Source organism: Patella vulgata, chromosome 4 (genome assembly GCF_932274485.2).
Source record: "Patella vulgata chromosome 4, xgPatVulg1.2, whole genome shotgun sequence".
Lineage (NCBI taxonomy): Eukaryota > Metazoa > Mollusca > Gastropoda > Patellidae > Patella > Patella vulgata.
In genome coordinates, this window is record NC_065882.2 from 40,839,577 (window position 1) to 40,862,277 (window position 22,701).

A 22,701-nucleotide genomic window follows, 5' to 3' on the forward strand; every position below is an offset into this window, starting at 1 on the left:
AATCATGCTAAGTTAAAACAAAAGAAAAGTGGTACTGGTAGGCCGACAGCCAAAACTACTGGGCTGGTAATTTTAATTATTTATTTTTACTATACTTATTATTTCTTTCTGTAGGCTACATATTCAATTTTGGTTTAATTACATAAATAATTTTAGATATGGTTACCATTGCTTGTGTATATTTTATCTATTAGCCATTTAATGCAATTTTTGTATTGTTGGGCCTACAGTTCAGTGTATCATTTCTAAATTAATTACCCCTGGAAGTGTGAATTTACGCGTTTTTGGAAATCTACTGCCAAATCATGGTTTCTACTGCATTTTTTTACACTACCCTACTGCATTTCAGCTCTGAGGGGTGGACAGGTCGATCTTGGTTTGTGTCAACATGTTTTGGGGTAGCAGATTTCCGAAAATGGTTTAAGGAACCACCTAACACCACTGGGCATATCTTCAAATGAAATAATGGCCCCAAAAATATTAATTTAGAGACCAAAATTGCTGTTTTATGATAAAACAGTGCAGAGTTATGCCCCTTTATAAATTTGGATTCTGGGCAGCATGTTTCTGGGGTAATGAAATCATGCCTGGAAATAACTAGTCGGACACGGACAAAGTCCGATCAAATTCTGCGACTTGTCAGCAGGGCTGCCGACAACCAGTATCGCAGCGCAATTTGCGATACATATTTTGTCCGTTGCTAATCAAAAATTAAAATCTAAAGTTTTTGATTCGCACTTACTGCGAATCATTAATATGCCTGTCATTTTGGATATTGACACAAGGATAATCCACATTTGAAGACTAGAAAGCTTTCTCAACATTTCAACAAGTATAAAATGTTGAATAAAATTTTATAAACAAAACTGAATTCTCCGTGTGACATTTTCTTCTCGAACTACCCAGACACAATTCATTATACGGTACTATATAATACAGGGACATAACGCTATGAATAGGGACTATTAAACCGGAAACAGGGAATCAAGTAGTACCACTCACGTTGCGAGACATCAAGTAATTATATGATATTTTGAAAGAAATAAATCCAGTGTATCCTCTACGTATTGTAAATAAAATATACTATTCAAAAAAAGTAGGGGATATTTGATTTTTAAGTGTTATTAAAGTCACCTAATGAAACCGACGAAGAAACAAATGACAAAATGAAATGAAGTTTACATTCATCGATTTATTCCAAATGATCGTTAGACTAAGTAAGGCACAGACTGACCAGTATAAGGGTAAAATGATACCCGGGGTCAAACAGCAAAGTTACCACAGCATCACAACCAAGTCAGTAACGGGTAAATCCTCCTCTGTTTGCCAAACAAGCATTGATCCGACGTGGCATACTCCTAATGAGACGTCTAAGGTCATTTTGGTCCAGATTGTCCCATTCCTGTTGCAATGCAGCAGCAAGTTCTTGGACATTGGCAGGACGTTGTTGACGTTGACGTAACCTCTGTCCAAGCATGTCCCAGACATGCTCGATGGGGGAGAGGTCGGGACTCAGTGCTGGCCAAGGTAATGTGGTGATGTTCTGTTGTTGGAGGTAACCTGTAACGATCCTGGCCCTGTGACATCTTGCGTTGTCATCCTGGAAGATGAAACGGCGGCCATGACGTCGTGCGAACGGCACAACATGGACTGCCAAGATGTTGTCCCGGTAGTACTGGCCTGTAACACGCCCTGCAACAACATGTAAAGCCGTTCTTCCAGCAACAGTGATGCCTCCCCACACCATAACAGAACCACCCCCAAATCGATCATGTCTGATGACGTTAACGTCTTGGAAGCGCTCGTTTCGACGACGCCACACCCTCCTACGTCTGTCCAAAAAATCAACAGTGAACCTTGACTCATCTGAAAACATCACGTTGCTCCAGCGTCGATTATCCCAGTGTTGACGATCCCAACACCAACGACGTCTTGCCTGAATGTGATGATCTCTCAAACAAGGGATCACGCGAGGACGTCGGGCGCGAAGGTGACCCCTATGCAGTCGATTCCGAATCGTCTGGCCACTCACTCTCACACCAGTGTCTGTTTGAAGACGAGCGCTGATCTGATTTGCTGTGATGACACGATTTCTCAAGGCCAAGGTACGGATAAATCGATCCTGGGCTTGAGTTGTCGCCCTTGGTCGACCTGAGCGTGGTCTGTCCTGTACAGATTGTGTATCACGGTATGTGGACCATAGCCTGCTTATGACAGACTGAGAAACATTCATCGTCCGCGCCACAACCGCCTGTGTTGTGCCGATCTGTAGCATGCCAAGGGCACGTAACCTTTCATTTTGGGTAAGCCGACGCATATCAAAATTTGTTTTCTGGTCACTAAAACAATTAAACTGATGTTTCCACCCTGGAATTCAATGCCACAGTGACTGTAACATTCAAAGTCAGAGTCGTGCAAATCTTGGGTTGGACCCCCATGATGATCCCAAGCATCACCTGCATTCCATGCGGTAGCTATTGGTGCGTTTGGGCGTCACATGTAACTGGAAATGTTTCTTCTGTTAGGTTCTATAGTGACTTTTTTCGTAGTCATTTGCATATTTTAGTATTATGCCCCCAAAATCAAATATCCCCTACTTTTTTTGAATAGTATATAAAAAAATAAATGTTAACGTATTGTAAAATGATAAATCAAAGTAAAAATTCCCGTAAAATATCACGTGTCTAGTCAATCGAGGTGCGCCCGATTGAACAAAAAAAGCAATACACGATAAAAAGCAGACGAAATTGTTTTCTAACGAAGATTTCTAACGTATAAAAAATAACAATTAAAATGATTGGGGCTTCGGAAGTCACTGTTAAGAATTGGCTTCAGACATAAGACCTAACTAAATGTCTACATCACATTCACAAACTGTCACAAGTACTTGTGGCAGTCCTAAAAAAATCTAAGATTAGTAAGAATGGAATCTAAGATTAGTAAGAATGGAATCTAATCATATTTGTTATGAACTAAAGTAATATCTTGTTATTTAGGTGTTTTATGTTGAAACTGAAAACTGCTAATCAATTTTTAAATTTGCTAATCAAATTTGGCAAAATTGGACTTTTTGATTAGCAGTGCTGCTAATCAACCGTGAAAAATTACCGACAGCCCTGCTTGTCAGGTGAAACTTCCAAACAGTCTGTCATTTTGTCTGAGGAAAAATTTATTGGTAGATTATCGCCCTTTTCGGAAAATGAAAGTACGGTAAACTGCTACCTTTCGTGAATTTCTAACTTTACTTTCTATTGTAGCTCCATATTCTATAGCTTGTAGGCTATGTCACAACCAACAATCGGCAAATGCACTTAAAAGTCTATTGATCCATAATATTACTTTTTTTTATCTGAACATGTCACAGTCTAGCCATTCAACCACACAGGCTTGCTTCTATGGCTATGGCCGTAGTCTGGGCCCAGACATAAAGATAATGTTGGCGAGTGAGAGTAGCTCTATAATTTAAAATCTATTGTAACACCCAACGGATACAGGGACAAAGTCATAATCAGGATAAAACTACGGGAAGGCAAATATTGACAGGGTCATGCCAGTTGGCCAACAATGTATCGAAAACGGGCGTAATAAATTTATCGTAGGTGCTGAATACTAAAATTTACCGATTTTTGTCACATATATTCAAGGGAATCTTACGAGATAAAACATACATTGTTGTAGAATTTTAACGATGTCACGCTTCAGAAATTTGATATTTTCTCAATAAATCCAATGCTGATACGCACCGAGCAGTCGTCAGTCGAATGGTGTAATTCGGTTGTATGTATTTCAGCATAGAACCTTTTATTAAATAATAATTTTAATGAAACGTATATTCCTGCATATTTACAAAATAGGCTTCCTGTTTAAAATTTCTTACAAGTTTGTAAACTACAGTAAAATAATTATCCATACCCCAAAAGTTCCATATTATATTATTATTCCGATGTAGTATTTACGACGTAGTAATCTCTGCATGTTTTCACGGTAACTTGTACATAGATTGCGTAGCCACTAAAAGGATTTAATATTTTAAGATTTGCTAGGTCAAAATAAAATGGGTAAACAATAAAGTGGGGGACCCCTCGGGACTACATCTTATCGTAAGAAAGCCAATGAATTCAAATGGATTCATACTTTCAGAACATTCGCACCGGATGGCATTAACGATAAGATGTAGTCCCGAGGGGTCCTCCACTTTATTGTTTACTCTATTTCCCCACTGACCCCTTTGCACTACGTTCTTAAAATTCTGTTAGCTATTTCTCTCATGTGCATCCCCATTTTTGGAACTCTTATCATCGACTCCGCTCAAAATACCTGGCACATTGCCATCAATTAGCCTTAGAGGTATCCTGTGACGTCACAATAGGGACGTTCACTAATATTCCTACTTTGGAAAATGAAGCACATCTGTGGAAATTTGCGGACAATGTCTCCGAAACAACAGAGGTAAATATGGCAGATCGCCTTGTCCTGTACCTTTTCCAACCATGATTAACTGGGAGGCTTTTTGTGAAGGAGTTGATCTTTGTCTCGAACTGGAGGCCTGGTCAGTTTGTCGCACATCGAATCGCGATGATTTGGCAGAATCAAACATCAGTAAAGAAGACTGGGTATTTTTACAACGTTTCAATCGAGAAACGCAAAAACAACCTCGTGAGCTCCTTGTTGAATTCAAGAAATATTTTCCTAGAGCCACTTTTCAAAGTATGCGAAATAGTAGCATAATTCTTAGCCTAACTCAAGGCCGAATATGAAAAACAAGGACGAGTTCCCAATTAATTTAGCCGTGGTACCCCTACAGTGAAAGCTAATAAAAAAAATTAGTGCATACATGCCCATAACCTAATAGAGTTATCTTTAAGCCCTCGTTAGTTTAGGAAACTTTAAACTTATGGATCAAAAGGGTTAGGAGCCTTGAGTCAATGCAAATAAGTATAATCATGACGGTAAATTCTTAGCCGAATATCTTTGCACACTTTTCTGTGACATCACATGTGCTCCGGTGCCCACCGACACTATATATAGAGGGCCACCGCACATCCTCATTTAAGCCTGAAGAGTTCGAATAAGAACGAAACTAGTAGCTGAGAGAAATCTGGGAAGGCTGTTCGCCTATTTACAGATTTTTTACTACAAAATAAAATGGGAGATTGGTCAAGATTTGTATCGTTTTCGACATTTATTAACTGATAATCTAAATAATACTTAATCAATTAATAATACAACAAACAAATAAGTTCCAAAAAGAAAAGGCAGGAAATTGTTGCGTGATTAGGCCAATATTGTTAAAGACGGGAAACTATATTATCGGGTGGTGGGTGCCGATAAAATTTGGGATTTATATTGTAATGAACAATAACTCAAAGTCTCGATCATACTTTATTTAATCATACAACAAATAGTTAAGTTCTCAATGGGTGGTGTGTATTTTAAATCTGCAGGAAGTGTGACCCAATTGTTTCATTCCTTAAACATCATGCTCGTGTTTGATTCCTGAGATAAAAAAGCACCCTGCATTTCCCAGCCCACATGTATCTACCCCAAGTATCATGACATTTGAGACATTTTAATGGGTGACATTTCTATATCCATGACAAATCAAAACCAATTTCGTCCAACAAACGAAAACTATGCAAAACTGCCCTGGCTCAAGTCACGTGGATCGCAAAAGATATTAGTCTAAAACTCAAGGTACGATCAAGGTCACCTATATAGTCTGGAGGCTCAGTGCGGAGGGGTGTCCATCAAATGGGCACAAAACCAGACCCAACTTTTCTAGAGTAAAATTTTGCGTAGAATACGATGCCGAGTGGTAATCAGTCCGCCGTTGGGGCATATTCGAGTTATTCAGGGTCAAAGGTCAAATGAGGTCATTTGCACTGAAAGTGAATGCGCAGCCGTTCTTGTATCACGAAAACATGCTGAAAATGATCAAAAGTAACCAGTCTTTCAATAAAAATGTTAAATTCACCTTTGTTCTTTGTGACCTCGGAGGCCAAAAGGTCAAATTGTCTGTTTTTGCACTAGTAAGATTTAAAGCAATAAAATATCAGCGCCAAATATAAAAACTAAAGCGAAACCTGTTCAAATTAAGGAACATTTAAAACTTATTTTTAGGTGGTCTTAACCCTGTACATTTACTTTAGAACGTCGAAAAAGATCTTGCATAACAAAACCAAAACACTTCGAAACCTGTTCTAAAAGTACCTAAATACAAATACAGTGCAAATGACCTCCTTTGACCTTTGACTCCGAATATCTCGAAAACGCCCCAACGGTGGACTGATTACCACTCGGCATCATATTCTACGCAAAATTTTACTCTAGAAAAGTTGGGTCTGGTTTCGTGCCCATTTGATGGACACGCCACCCCTCCACCTCGCACTGAGCCTCCTGTCTAATAGATTACCCCAGGGTATAGTCGGGTAGCACGGAATGAGACCAATAGCGATATTGAGGATGCAGGTTAGACAGACAAACCTATTCCTTGTTACTTGCAAGACTGGGATCATACCCACAACTTGTATACATAACAAGCCCCAAAAGACAGGCTTATGTATAATAGTTAAAAATTCTTACATACTATTATCCTAATTAACATATTTTTACTTCTTAGATTGTTGTAAATTTACAGATGATTGGTGGATTCCTGTTTGGTGATATACTTATAAAATTACTAATTTACCTAACTCAAGGTATTCATCATTTACAATTTTTATGCGCCCACATTTCTATGTGGTCATGTCATATATTGTCGTTGCCACTATTCGTCCGGACATCTGTGCATCCACAATTTGTTTGTTGACACTCTATAGGTCACTGTTTTGATCTGATTTTGGAGAAACGTGAAATATAGGTTTTATCTCCCAAAGATCTTGGTTCCTTTCGAAACTGCGTGACAAAATGGCCATTCCTTGTACGCAAATAGTGTAACAGTATATGATACGAAGGTTGTGGACCCTCTAGATGTCACAATTTTTATCCAATTTTGATGAAAATTAAAAAATATTTATGCATATTGGACCGTAACTTCCTGGATTACGGCCCCAGATTGTACAAAAAATCACTAGGGTTTTTTTTAGCTCGTTCTGTCCTTCTTTTGCAAAATGTGGATGTATTTTGCATGGAAACCGCTGGTTAATCTTTTCAATTCTAAGCCAACCTTTGATAGGATTTGCAAGGATTGATTCAGTTTCTGGGGTGAATGCATTTTCATACGACCACATGGAAATGTGGACGTATATTGCCGTCCAGCGTCCACAATTTCTTGTGAATGCTCTAATGCCAAAAGTTATCATTCAATTATTTTAAAATTGATATATTTTGTTTACATTAGTAAGATGAAGAAGCCTATTAAATTTCAGTAATTTCCGTTAATTGCTTCTGGAGTTATGTTCCTTGTTTTACTTTGTTGCACCTTGTGAAATCTCTAACATAAAAAGTTATCTGCCGATCTGTATGAAATTAATATGCGTCATTTAAATTAGTCAAAAGAAGAATCCTATTGAATTTCAGCAATTTCTGTTAATTACATCTAGAGTTATGGCCCTTGTTTCACTTTGCTGAACCTTGTGAACGCTCTAATGCCAAAAGTTATCATCTGATATATTTTGTTTACATTAGTAAGATGAAGAAGCCTATTAAATTTCAGTAATTTCCGTTAATTGCTTCTGGAGTTATGTTCCTTGTTTTACTTTGTTGCACCTTGTGAAATCTCTAACGTAAAAAGTTATCTGCCGATCTGTATGAAATTAATATGCGTCATTTAAATTAGTCAAAAGAAGAATCCTATTGAATTTCAGTTAATTACATCTAGAGTTATGGCCCTTGTTTCACTTTGCTGAACCTTGTGAACGCTCTAATGCCAAAAGTTATCATCTGATCTGTATGAAATTTAGATTAGTGAAACGTCAAAGCCTATTGAATTTCAGCAATTTCCGTAAATTAAGTCTACAGTTATGCCCTTGTTTCACATTGTTCAACCTTGTCAATGCTCATCGAAAAAAGTTATCATTCGATCTGTATGAAATTTACATGCATAATTTAGATCAGTGATCAAAGAAGTCTATTTAATTTCAGCAATTTCTGTCAATTACTTCTAGATTTATGACTCTTGTTTTACTTTGGGATCCTTGTGAACGTTAATTTCAGCAATTTCTGTCAATTACTTCTAGATTTATGACTCTTGTTTTACTTTGGGATCCTTGTAAACGTTCGAATGACAAAAGGTATCATCCGATCTGTATGAAATTCATATGCATTATTTAAATTAGTAAAACGAAAAAGCCTGTCAAATTTCAACATTTTCTGTAAATTACTTCCAGAGTTAAGGCACTTGTTTCAGTTTGTAGAACCTAGTGAATCCTCAAACGACGAAAATTATAATTTGATCTCTATGAAATTATCTTGTAAATACCCCCAATTACCTACAAAGAATAAATATGCGACAACCTTTGTCGACCGCTCAGATGATTTAGCTGCCGTGGGCGTATGTTTCGTTACCTGGCAACCTATCTTTATACACCCACATGTTAATATGCCCCTTTTTTGCCAAAACCTGTCCACACTGCTTGTAATGCTTATTGGTGTGATAAAAGCCAGAGTTTTTAATTTATGCCACACATTTTAATGGGGACATATATTGTAATTAATGGATCTTTTCCATATTTGGCTTGAAGCATTTGGAATGTGATCCCTTTCGATATTCATAATCTATTTCTGAGTTATTCCCCCTTTGCTATAGGTTTTAAAAGATTTTTTTTCAAATTTGGTTGGAAGTGATGGGGTCATAAGAGATTAGATTTCTTCGAGAATCCTAGATTCTTATCAAATTTACTCAACATACAAGTTTTATTTTGAATATGCTGCAGTTGAGACAAAGCTGCTGTGTTGGCATATTCCATGCTTTGCTATCTAATTGAAGGTCATAGGGTTGCTCAATCTCTCTACATGCAGTGTCGGCGTCTGGAGGGGGCATTTGTCCCCACCCCCCCATTAATCTGGTCTGCCCTCAGTTTGATCCCCCAATAATTTTAGAAAATAAAAAAAAGTATTTGTGATACGTTTCGGTAATCAATACCTTCTACGGTGAATAAATCCCACATCCCCACTCAGTCATAAACTTGCATGTTGTAGAGCATTTCCGACAGTCTATTTTTCAAAATTTTCTTGGCGAGGTCTCCAATGGACTCGCTACTTTGGCGCTCATAAGGGGAATTCGTTGAGGTTCACAAGTCTGTTCGTTTGACATTTTGTTCTCTAATCGGATAAACTAGTGATCAGGCGACAAACGGTATCTGGGCAGATCTATTTATCTCGATGATCGTTGCCTGACAGAATACTGTCAGACAGCATTTCCGGCAGTAGGACTCCCTACTTTAACGCTCGTGAGTGGGCTTTGTCGTGATTGGCAAGTCCGTTCGTTTGACACTTTACCTCATCGATCAGTGCCTGAAATACTGCTAGGCTGCATTTCCGGCAACCTGTTTTTCAAAATTTTCTTGGGGAGGATCCCTACCCCGAGTTGAAGCTCGTGCCTTTGCCCCCTTAACCTTGGACTTTGTCCAAGCTTTGCCCCTCCAATCACCGACGGCTGGCGCCGCCACTCTACATTAATGCTTAACGATGAACTTACTTTTATATACCTACATTGAAATGCACTTGTACTTGTTTATTGTTCAAAGATGAGCATTTTCTGCTTAGGGTAAGCAGCGATAAGCAATTTGATTTGTTGATGCTCTGGGACACGATAACTAGTTTCATTATATCAATACCTTGACAAAGTTCGATAATGAGCATTTTCTGCTTAGGGTAAGCAGAGATAAGCAATTTGATTGGTTGATGCTTTGGAACACGATAACTTTAGTTCTTTTTAAGTGAGAGTGATGAAACTTGGTTTATGGTTTCATTACATCAATACCTTGACTAATTTCGATAATGAGCATTTTCTGCTTAGGGTAAGCAGAGCGACAAGCAATTTGATTGGTCGAGACTTTCGAGCTCGACAACTTTGATTCTAATTGAGTGATAGTGGTGAAACTTCGGGTATAGTTTCATAGTTTCATTACATCACTACCTTCACAAAGTTTGATGCTGAGCATTTTAAGCTTAGGCAAAGTAGAGACATCAATCTGATTGGTCAAGACTTTGGAACACTATAGCTCACCTTCAAATTGAGGTAGAATGTTAAACATTGGTGTGGTGTCTATTAGGTGAATGCCTTGACAGAGTTCAATCATGCACATTTTCCACTAAGGCTAAGTAGAGATAAGCAATTTGATTAGTTGAGACTATGGAACACAATAACTTTGGTTCTAATTGGGTGAGACTGAGAGCGATGAAACTCGGAGTACAGATTCATTATTTCAATACATTGACTAAGTTCGATGATGAGAATTTTCTGCTTTTAATTGAGGTATAGATGTTAATTAGATGAATTTCTTGACGGAGTTCAATGATTAATATTTCCCTCTAAAGCTAAGCAGAGCTAAGCAATTTCATTGGTCGATAACTTTGCTTCTAACTGATGGAGAGTAATGAAACTTAGTGTATAGTTTCACTACCCGGTACTTCAAAACCTTGACTGAGTTTGATTGTGAACATTTTATACTTAGACTAAGCATAGATAATCAGTTTGATTACTCGATGCTTTTAAAAAAGATAAATTTTATTTTCATGTGGATGTATATTGTCATCGCGTCTGTCCGTCCACATTTTATTGTGGACAGTCTACAGGTCACAATTTTTATCGGATTTTGATGAAACTTGAAATATAGATCTTATATCCCAAAGATCTTGGTTCCTTTCGAAATTGGCATGTTTCAGACTGTAATTTCATGGATGCTCTAGAGGTCACAATTTTCATCTGATTTTGATAAAACTTGAAATTTTTGTTTATAACCCAAAAATCTGTGTTCCTTTCAATATCCATGCATAGCAGAACATAACTTCCTGGATTATGGCCCCCAATGTCTTTTAGCTTGTGAAACCTCTAGAGGTCATAATTTTTATCCGATTTAAAAAAACTTAAAAAATATCCCAGTTACACCCCAATGATGGATGAGTTTGAATTTCGTGAAAATCGGATCAAAGCTGCCTGACAAAATGGCTGCTCCTTGTATGGAAATATTGTTAAAATGTGTAATACAAAGATTGTAGACCCTATCAAATATATGTTAATATCCAAAAGATCTTAGTTTCATTCCATATTCGTGCATATTGGACTCTTAACATCCTGAATTATGGCCCATGATTGTACAAAAAATCACATTTTTTTTTTAGCTTGTTCCCAGTCCATCTCTTGCAAAATGTGGGCGTATCTTTTTATACGCCCACACTGAAATGTGGTTGTGTATCGTCGTCACCCCTGGCCCTTGATCACTCGAAAACATCTTGTGGATGCTCTGGAGGCCAAAGTTAATATCCGATTGACTTTAAATTTATACACAGTGTTTAAGATCATGAGACGAAGAACCCTATTGATTTTCAACGATATCCGATAATTTTTGCCAGAGTAATGGCCCTTGATCACTTTGAAAAATCTTGTGGACGCTCTAGAGGCTAAAATTAATATCCAATTGACTTTAAATTTATACACAGTGTTTAAAGTCATGAGACGAAGAAGCCTATTGATTTTTACTGCCAGAGTTATGGCCCTTGATCACTTTGAAATATCTAGTGGACGCTCTATTGATCTTCAGCAATTTCCGATAATTACTGCCAGAGTTATGGCAGACAAACAAGTATATTGATAACTTGAACATACTAAATGTTAGCATCGGGCAGAACTTTATGAAAACCAAACAAATTCTAATGATTTTCTGATAATTACTTAATGAGTTGTTACTCTTAATCAGATTTTAGTTTATTATAAATGTTTCATTACCGAAAAAAGTAAAAACATGCGACAACTCTTATTGACTGCCCGAACGATTTAGCTGTTGCAGGGGTATGTATCGTTGCCTGGCAACCTATCTTTACGTTATTTAGCCTGTAAAGGAGTCAATTATCATTCAATTGTCAATTTTTTTTTACCATTAGATGCCTAATGCCAATTTGGACTAGTTCAAACCATATTAACATTTACACTGTCACTGGAAATGGCGTCATTTGGGCAAAAACTGTATTTTTAGCCTTCAAAACAGATATTTTATTCAAATGAGTCTGATTTGTAATGTTTTTAAAATTATGATATTTGATTCCAGTAAACAAATAGAATGAACCAATACGATTATACAGATACCACAAAATGGTTTCTAACTTGTACGGTTGCAGAGAAATAGACGATTTTCTAGTAGTCACTTTTCAAGGTTTTTGATCCATAAAGTGTCAAATATTATTCGATTTTCATAAAAAAAAAATTTACCATGTGATGCCTAATGCCATTCATAAAGTATTTTAAGGTTTTTCTTATTGGCTAAAACTGTATGTTTAGCTTCCAAAACAAATGTTGATTTGAAGTACATGATATTCATTATTCCTACAAAATTATATTTGATACCAATGGACAAATAGTATGAATCAATACGATCATATAGATATGAAAAAAATATTTCTAACAACTTCCCTTGCCAAGACATAACCAATTTTGTCAGGATCACTTTTTATACGCCAACATGGAAATTTGGTCGTATATTGCCGTAGCCCCCGTCCGTCTGTCATCCACAATTTCTTGTGAACAATCTAAAGAGTACATTTATCATAATATGTTGTTTACGTCAGTGAGATGAAGAATCCTATTTAATTTCAATAATTTCCATTAATAATTTCATGTGGGCATATTATGCCGTTGCTCCTGTCCTTCCGGACATCCATCCACAATTTGTGGACACTCTACAGATCACAATTTTTATACGCCCACATTTTCATGTGGACAGATATTTAGGGCTGGCGGAAATAATCGATAATTGACAATAATCGTAGGTAAGTGTTTTGAAAATCGATTATCACGCAATTATAGGTACTTCACTTGCACGAAGAAGTCCATAAAAATAATCCTTATCACTGTAAAATCTTTGCAACGCGTGCTTGGGCCTAGAACTGTAATTATATAAACAGAATAGTCATAGTAAAACACAGACGTTTGTTGGGTTTTTTTCCACGCGAGACGCCACCGGTGAGAAATGTTGGCTGCTTATGCCAATGGTTTCACGTAACATCCAGTTGTGCCGCTTATTTTAACTCTTCATTTCTTTTGTCTTCTCTGTTTCTAAGCCAAACACGTACTTTCCCTTTATAAAATTGATTATTTTATTAAGAAATTTGCGAAGAAATGTCTGAAGAGGAGATTTTTAATTTCCCCAGTGCGAAGAAATCACTGCAAGTAATAAACTGTTACGGAGAACTGAAGAATTTGTTTGATGTGATCAAAGGGAAATAACTACATTTTACTCATTATTGTTCAAGTCATAAGCGACAAAGATATTGCGAGCGGTGGCAGGTTCTGTCTTCTAAACGAAGTTGATCGAGTTTCTTTCTACACCTTAGTTTTGCAATGGAATGCTATTATTTTATTGTCAAATGTCAAATGCATGAAAAAATAAATTCTACATGTATACAGAATGATATCACAGCATAAACTCGCATATAATTCGTGTACAAATTATGATTGTTTTCAAACCAATTGTAAGTCAAAATAATTTGCCGATATTATAGATCGGCAGATGGTTCGCGATAATTGATACTTGAAACAGGATCGATTGCCAGCCCTACATATATTGTCGTCGCCTCTGTCCGTCCGTCCACAATTTGTTTGTGGACAATCTACAGGTCAAAATTTTGATCCGATTTTGACGAAGTTTGAAATATAGGTTTATCTTCAAAAGATCTCTGTTCCTTTCGATATTGCCATATATCGGATCGAAACTTCATGGATTATGGCCCCTGATTCTACGAAAAATCACTTTTTATACGGCCACATTGAAATGTGGACGTATATTGCCGTCGCCCCCGTCCGTCGGTCCGTCCGTCCGTCCATCGTCCACAATTTCATGTGAATGCTCTAACGCCAAAAGTTATCATCCAATTGTTATAAAATTGAAATATGTTGTTTACATTAGTGAGATGAAGAATCCTATTTAATTTCAATAATTTTCGTTTATTATGTCTAGAGTTATGGCCCTTGTTTCACTTTGTTGAACCTTGTGAACACTCTATGCCAAAAGTTAACATACAATCTTTGTGAAATTTATATGGATTATTTAAATTAGTGAAACGAAGAAGCCTATTTAATTTCAGCAATTTCCGTTTATTACGTCTAGAGTTATGGCCCTTGTTTCACTTTATTGAACCTTGTGAACGCTCTAACACCAGAAGTTATCGTCCGATCTTTCTGAAATTTATATGCATTATTTAGATTACTGAAACGAAGAAGCCTATTGAATTTCGGCAATTTCCGTTTATTACGTCTAGAGTTATGGCCCTTGTTTCACTTTATTGATCCTTGTGAATGCTCTCATGTCAAAAGTTATCATCCGATCTTTCTGAAATTGATATGCATTATTTAGATTGCTGAAATGAAGAAGCCTATTGAATTTCAGCAAATCCCGTTTATTACGTCTAGAGTTATGGCCCTTGTTTCACTTTATTGATCCTTGTGAACGCTCTAACGTGAAAAGTTAACATCCGATCTTTCTGAAATTTGTAACCAGAAGTGGTCGAAATTTTGGCTACTCTGAGATATTATCAATGTTATCATATTCTGCAAGTTTCATTGAAATCGGTTGATAATTGTGGTCTGTAGCCGTGCCACATGAAATGTGTGGTAACCTGATATCTCGGAAACCGCTAACCGGAAGTGGTCGAAATTTTGCCTACTCTGAGATAGTATTAATGTTATTATAATCTGCAAGTTTCATGGAAATCGGTTTGTAATTGCTGTCTGTAGCCGTGCCACATGAAATGTGTGGTAACCTGATATCTCGGAAACCGCTAACCGGAAGTGGTCGAAATTTTGGCTACTCTGAGATATTATTAATGTTATCATATTCTGTAAGTTTCATGGAAATCGGTTGATAATTGTAATCTGTGTCCGTGCCACATGAAATGTGTGGTAACCTGATATCTCGGAAACCGCTAACCGGAAGTAGTCGAAATTTTGCCTACTCTGGGATATTATTAATGTTATCATATTCTATAAGTTTCATGGAAATCGGTTGATAATTGTGGTCTGTGGCCGGGCCACATGAAATGTGTGGTAACCTGATATCTCGGAAACCGCTAACCGGAAGTGGTCGAAATTTTGCCTACTCTGAGATATTATCAATGTTATCATATTCTGCAAGTTTCATTGAAATCGGTTGATAATTGTGGTCTGTAGCCGTGCCACATGAAATGTGTGGTAACCTGATATCTCGGAAACCGCTAACCGGAAGTGGTCGAAATTTTGCCTACTCTGAGATATTATCAATGTTATCATATTCTGTAAGTTTCATTGAAATCGGTTGATAATTTCATTGAAATCGGTTGATAATTGTGGTCTGTAGCCGTGCCACATGAAATGTGTGGTAACCTGATATCTCGGAAACCGCTAACCGGAAGTGGTCGAAATTTTGGCTACTCTGAGATATTATTAAAGTAATTATAATCTGCAAGTTTCATTGAAATCGGTTAATAATTGTGGTCTGTAGCCGTGCCACATGAAATGTGTGGTAACCTGATATCTCTGAAACATCTAACCGGAAGTGGTCGAAATTTTGCCTACTCTGAGATATCATTAATGTTATCATATTCTGTAAGTTTCATGGAAATCAGTTGATAATTGTGGTCTGTGGCCGTGCCACATAAAATGTGTGGTAACCTGATATCTCGGAAACCGCTAACCGGAAGTGGTCGAAATTTTGGCTTCTCTGAGATATTATTTATGTTATCATATTCTGTAAGTTTCATGGAAATCGGTTGATAATTGTGGTCTGTAGCCGTGCCACATGAAATGTGTGGTAACCTGATATTTCGGAACTCGCTAACCGGAAGTGGTCGAAATTTTGCCTACGCTGAGATATTATTAATGTTATCGTTATCGGTAAGTTTCATTGAAATCGGTTGATAATTGCGGTACAGAAACTTGCCACATGTGGCAAATAGTCTCCGGATTGACTTACCACATGTGGCAAATAGCCCCAGCCAGATAAAAATGGTGACCTCTATTGGGTCCACAACCTTAATTTTGATATACCATATTTTTACGCTATTTGAGAATGAACGGCGGCCATTTTGTCTGTCAATTTTGGGCCGATTTTCACGAAATTCGAACCCAGTCGTCCTTAGGGTGTAACGGTTATATAATAATACGTTTTTTTAAATCGGATAAAAATTACAACCTCTATAGGGTCCACAAACTAAAAACGCGATTTTTCATACAATCAGGGGCCATAATTCAGGAAGTTACAGTCTGTTGTGAGCGAATATCGAAAGGAACCGAGATCTTTGGGTTTTTAACTTATATTTCAAGTTTCAACAAAATCGGATAAAAATTGTGACCTCTATAGGGTCCACAAACAACCTTGATATACCATATTTTTACACTATTTGAGAACGAACGGCGGCCATTTTGTCTGTCAATTATTATAATCTGCAAGTTTCATTGAAATTGGTTTGTAATTGCGGTCTGTAGCCGTGCACCATGAAATGTGTGGTAACCTGATATCTCGGCAACCGCTAACCGGAAGTGGTCGAAATTTTGGCTACTCTGAGATATTATCAATGTTATCATATTCTGCAAGTTTCATTGAAATCGGTTGATAATTGTGGTCTGTAGCCGTGCCACATGAAATGTGTGGTAACCTGATATCTCGGAAACCGCTAACCGGAAGTGGTCGAAATTTTGCCTACTCTGAGATATTATCAATGTTATCATATTCTGTAAGTTTCATTGAAATCGGTTGATAATTTCATTGAAATCGGTTGATAATTGTGGTCTGTAGCCGTGCCACATGAAATGTGTGGTAACCTGATATCTCGGAAACCGCTAACCGGAAGTGGTCGAAATTTTGGCTACTCTGAGATATTATTAAAGTAATTATAATCTGCAAGTTTCATTGAAATCGGTTAATAATTGTGGTCTGTAGCCGTGCCACATGAAATGTGTGGTAACCTGATATCTCTGAAACCGCTAACCGGAAGTGGTCGAAATTTTGCCTACTCTGAGATATTATTAATGTTATCATATTCTGTAAGTTTCATGGAAATCGGTTGATAATTGTGGTCTGTGGCCGTGCCACATAAAATGTGTGGTAACCTGATATCTCGGAAACCGCTAACCGGAAGTGGTCGAAATTTTGGCTTCTCTGAGATATTATTTATGTTATCATATTCTGTAAGTTTCATGGAAATCGGTTGATAATTGTGGTCTGTAGCCGTGCCACATGAAATGTGTGGTAACCTGATATCTCGGAAACCGCTAACCGGAAGTGGTCGAAATTTTGGCTACTCTGAGATATTATTAAAGTAATTATAATCTGCAAGTTTCATTGAAATCGGTTAATAATTGTGGTCTGTAGCCGTGCCACATGAAATGTGTGGTAACCTGATATCTCTGAAACCGCTAACCGGAAGTGGTCGAAATTTTGCCTACTCTGAGATATTATTAATGTTATCATATTCTGTAAGTTTCATGGAAATCGGTTGATAATTGTGGTCTGTGGCCGTGCCACATAAAATGTGTGGTAACCTGATATCTCGGAAACCGCTAACCAGAAGTGGTCGAAATTTTGGCTTCTCTGAGATATTATTTATGTTATCATATTCTGTAAGTTTCATGGAAATCGGTTGATAATTGTGGTCTGTAGCCGTGCCACATGAAATGTGTGGTAACCTGATATCTCGGAAACCGCTAACCGGAAGTGGTCGAAATTTTGGCTACTCTGAGATATTATTAAAGTAATTATAATCTGCAAGTTTCATTGAAATCGGTTAATAATTGTGGTCTGTAGCCGTGCCACATGAAATGTGTGGTAACCTGATATCTCTGAAACCGCTAACCGGAAGTGGTCGAAATTTTGCCTACTCTGAGATATTATTAATGTTATCATATTCTGTAAGTTTCATGGAAATCGGTTGATAATTGTGGTCTGTGGCCGTGCCACATAAAATGTGTGGTAACCTGATATCTCGGAAACCGCTAACCGGAAGTGGTCGAAATTTTGGCTTCTCTGAGATATTATTTATGTTATCATATTCTGTAAGTTTCATGGAAATCGGTTGATAATTGTGGTCTGTAGCCGTGCCACATGAAATGTGTGGTAACCTGATATTTCAGAACTCGCTAACCGGAAGTGGTCGAAATTTTGCCTACGCTGAGATATTATTAATGTTATCGTTATCGGTAAGTTTCATTGAAATCGGTTGATAATTGCGGTACAGAAACTTGCCACATGTGGCAAATAGTCTCCGGATTGACTTACCACATGTGGCAAATAGCCCCAGCCAGATAAAAATGGTGACCTCTATTGGGTCCACAACCTTAATTTTGATATACCATATTTTTACGCTATTTGAGAATGAACGGCGGCCATTTTGTCTGTCAATTTTGGGCCGATTTTCACGAAATTCGAACCCAGTCGTCCTTAGGGTGTAACGGTTATATAATAATACGTTTTTTTAAATCGGATAAAAATTACAACCTCTATAGGGTCCACAAACTAAAAACGCGATTTTTCATACAATCAGGGGCCATAATTCAGGAAGTTACAGTCTGTTGTGAGCGAATATCGAAAGGAACCGAGATCTTTGGGTTTTTAACTTATATTTCAAGTTTCAACAAAATCGGATAAAAATTGTGACCTCTATAGGGTCCACAAACAACCTTGATATACCATATTTTTACGCTATTTGAGAACGAACGGCGGCCATTTTGTCTGTCAATTATTATAATCTGCAAGTTTCATTGAAATTGGTTTGTAATTGCGGTCTGTAGCCGTGCACCATGAAATGTGTGGTAACCTGATATCTCGGCAACCGCTAACCGGAAGTGGTCGAAATTTTGGCTACTCTGAGATATTATCAATGTTATCATATTCTGCAAGTTTCATTGAAATCGGTTGATAATTGTGGTCTGTAGCCGTGCCACATGAAATGTGTGGTAACCTGATATCTCGGAAACCGCTAACCGGAAGTGGTCGAAATTTTGCCTACTCTGAGATATTATCAATGTTATCATATTCTGTAAGTTTCATTGAAATCGGTTGATAATTTCATTGAAATCGGTTGATAATTGTGGTCTGTAGCCGTGCCACATGAAATGTGTGGTAACCTGATATCTCGGAAACCGCTAACCGGAAGTGGTCGAAATTTTGGCTACTCTGAGATATTATTAAAGTAATTATAATCTGCAAGTTTCATTGAAATCGGTTAATAATTGTGGTCTGTAGCCGTGCCACATGAAATGTGTGGTAACCTGATATCTCTGAAACCGCTAACCGGAAGTGGTCGAAATTTTGCCTACTCTGAGATATTATTAATGTTATCATATTCTGTAAGTTTCATGGAAATCGGTTGATAATTGTGGTCTGTGGCCGTGCCACATAAAATGTGTGGTAACCTGATATCTCGGAAACCGCTAACCGGAAGTGGTCGAAATTTTGGCTTCTCAGAGATATTATTTATGTTATCATATTCTGTAAGTTTCATGGAAATCGGTTGATAATTGTGGTCTGTAGCCGTGCCACATGAAATGTGTGGTAACCTGATATTTCGGAACTCGCTAACCGGAAGTGGTCAAAATTTTGCCTACGCTGAGATATTATTAATGTTATCGTTATCGGTAAGTTTCATTGAAATCGGTTGATAATTGCGGTACAGAAACTTGCCACATGTGGCAAATAGTCTCCGGATTGACTTACCACATAAGGCAAATAGCCCCAGCCAGATAAAAATGGTGACCTCTATTGGGTCCACAACCTTAATTTTGATATACCATATTTTTACGCTATTTGAGAATGAACGGCGGCCATTTTGTCTGTCAATTTTGGGCCGATTTTCACGAAATTCGAACCCAGTCGTCCTTAGGGTGTAACGGTTATATAATAATACGTTTTTTTAAATCGGATAAAAATTACAACCTCTATAGGGTCCATAAACTAAAAACGCGATTTTTCGTACAATCAGGGGCCATAATTCAGGAAGTTACAGTCTGTTGTGAGCGAATATCGAAAGGAACCGAGATCTTTGGGTTTTTAACTTATATTTCAAGTTTCAACAAAATCGGATAAAAATTGTGACCTCTATAGGGTCCACAACCTTGATATACCATATTTTTACGCTATTTGAGAACGAACGGCGGCCATTTTGTCTGTCAATTTTGGGCCGATTTTCATGAACTTCGAACTCAGCCGTCCTTAGGGTGTAACGGTGATATAATACGTTTTTTTTTTAAATCGGATAAAAATTATGACCTCTATAGAGTCCACAAGCTAAAAACGCGATTTTTCGTACAATCAGGGACAATAATTCAGAAAGTTAAGGTTTGATATGCGCGAATATCGAAAGGAACCGATATCTTTGGATTATCAACTTACATTTCAAGTTTCAACAAAATCGGATAAAAATTGTGACCTCTATACAAACAGGGGCCATAATCCATGAAGTTTCGATTTGATACATGCCAATATCGAAAGGAACCGAGATCTTTTGGAGATAAACCTATATTTCAAGTTTCGTCAAAATCGAATAAGAATTGTGACCTGTAAAGTGTCCACAAACAAATTGTGGACGGACGGACGGACAGGGGCGACGACAATCTACGTCCACATGAAAATGTGGGCGTATAAAAATAACGTTTTTAGCTTGTGGTTTTAAAAAAACGTTTTAGTATATCACCGTTACACCCTAATGATGGTTGAGTTTGAAATTCGTGAAAATCAGACCAAAACTGCCAAACAAAATGGCCACCCCTTGTACGCAAATAGTGTAAATATATTGTATATCAAGGTTTTGGAACCTCTAGAACTCGCAATTTTGATCCGATTTTGATGAAACTTGAAATATATATTTATAACCCAAAGATCTTTGTTCCTGTCGATATTTGCGCATATCGGATTGTAACTTCTTGAATTATGGCCCTTGATTGTTCGAAAAATCGCCTTTTGTTTAGCTTGCTCTCTAACTATCTCTTGCAAAATGTGGGCCTATCCTGCCTGGCAGCCGCTGGTTTCATTGGTACGGGAAGTGGCGTCAGTTCAAGGGTAACGTGGCACTGGTGAAACCCGTCATCACCGTATCACAGTTCTAATTATCATTATTAAATTAACAAAAAAGTTTTCAAGAAGCATTTTTATTTATTTTCAGGAGCTAAAATATTGGCCAAACCAGATATACCAGCCTGCATTTTATCAGCTGTAAATTATAATGCACTATTTTATTTTTTATTGGCCAATATATTAACAGGGTTAGTAAACATATCTATGCAAACAATCTATACATCCACATTTATGTCTTTTCTTATACTCCTTATATATTTACTTTTATTATCATTTGTTTCTATGTTTTTATATCATAATAAAATATTAGTTAAATCTTGGTAAATAAAAGATATAGGTATGTTTTTTATGTTTTATTTATTTGTTGAAACCATGTATACATCAGATTAAGCTTCTATTTGTAAAGGAAAGGAATGGTGTTTAATCTTGAATGTCTCGTCCACACAATACTACATGTACAGTAATTTTGAAATGTGGGGGTATTATGCCTTTACATTTTCCATTTGTCAACAACTGGCTTGTGAAAACCCCAGCTTTTTTAGAGACACTACCCACTTCATTTAAAGATTAGAATCCATCGACCTACCCAAGAAACCGATGATATTCTCCTTACAATGGATGTTACGCCCCTCTATACCAACATCCCCTCCAACGAAGGCTCACGAGCAGTAGCCAAAAGCATACTCACATATAAACCCAATTGGAGAATCTACACCACGTACCTAATCGCACTCCTAAAACTTGTACTAACAAAAAACAACTTCATTTTTATACGCCCATATTTTCATGTGGAGGTATTATGCCGTCGCCCGTGTCCGTCCGTCCGCCCAGAATTTGTGGACACTCTACTATAGGTCACAATTTTTATCCGATTTGACAAAACTTAAAATATAGGTCTAAACTTAAAATATAGGTCTATCTCCCAAAGATCTCGGTTCCTTTCGATATTGGCATGTATCGGACCATAACTTCATGGATTAAATTATGGCCCCTGATTATACGAAAAATCACGTTTTTAGCTTGTGGACACACTAGAGCCAAAGGTCACAATTTTCACCCGATTTTGATGAAACTTGAAATGCATGTTTATAACCTGAAGATCTTGGTTCCTTTCGATATTCGCGCACATCGGGTCGTAACTTCCCGAATTATGACCCCTGATTGTACGAAAAATCGCATTTTTAGCTTGTGGTCCATCTAGATGTCACAATTATTAACAAACCGTTAGCATATATGACCGTTACACAGTAATTTTGGTTGAGTTTGAATTTCGTGAAAATCGGACGAAAACTGCCGGACAAAATGGCTGCCCTTCTTACGCAAATAGCATAAACATCTGGTATATCGTTGGTGAGCTATCAAAATTGCGTATATCGTCAAAATTTCGTATATCCTTTTATCCCAGTTTCTAAATCCCCGGCGTCTGGCGCGAATTTCTATCTGGGTCTCTTAACTCTAAACCAATTAGAAATACTCTTTTGGAACACAGGACAAAAAGTCGTATTTT

At 37.3% G+C, this 22,701-nt stretch overlaps 1 protein-coding gene across 30 annotated transcripts in view; it reads left to right on the top strand.

The window, feature by feature from the left end:
- The window catches only part of LOC126818826 (phosphatidylinositol-glycan biosynthesis class W protein), a 112,313-nt gene extending 90,790 nt beyond the window's left edge, over positions 1-21,523 (top strand). For 27 of the 30 annotated variants that reach the window (XM_050546435.2, XM_050546455.2, XM_050546446.2 and 24 more), the window contains 2 exons: positions 6,620-6,698; positions 21,283-21,523. In XM_050546435.2, coding sequence (XP_050402392.1) covers positions 6,620-6,698; positions 21,283-21,518 — 315 coding nt within the window. In that variant the 3' untranslated portion in view covers positions 21,519-21,523. The remainder of the gene's footprint in view (positions 1-6,619; positions 6,699-21,282) is intronic. The other 3 variants (XM_050546462.2, XM_050546432.2, XM_050546458.2) reach the window with 3 other exon arrangements.
- Positions 21,524-22,701: the final 1,178 nt, after the last annotated feature.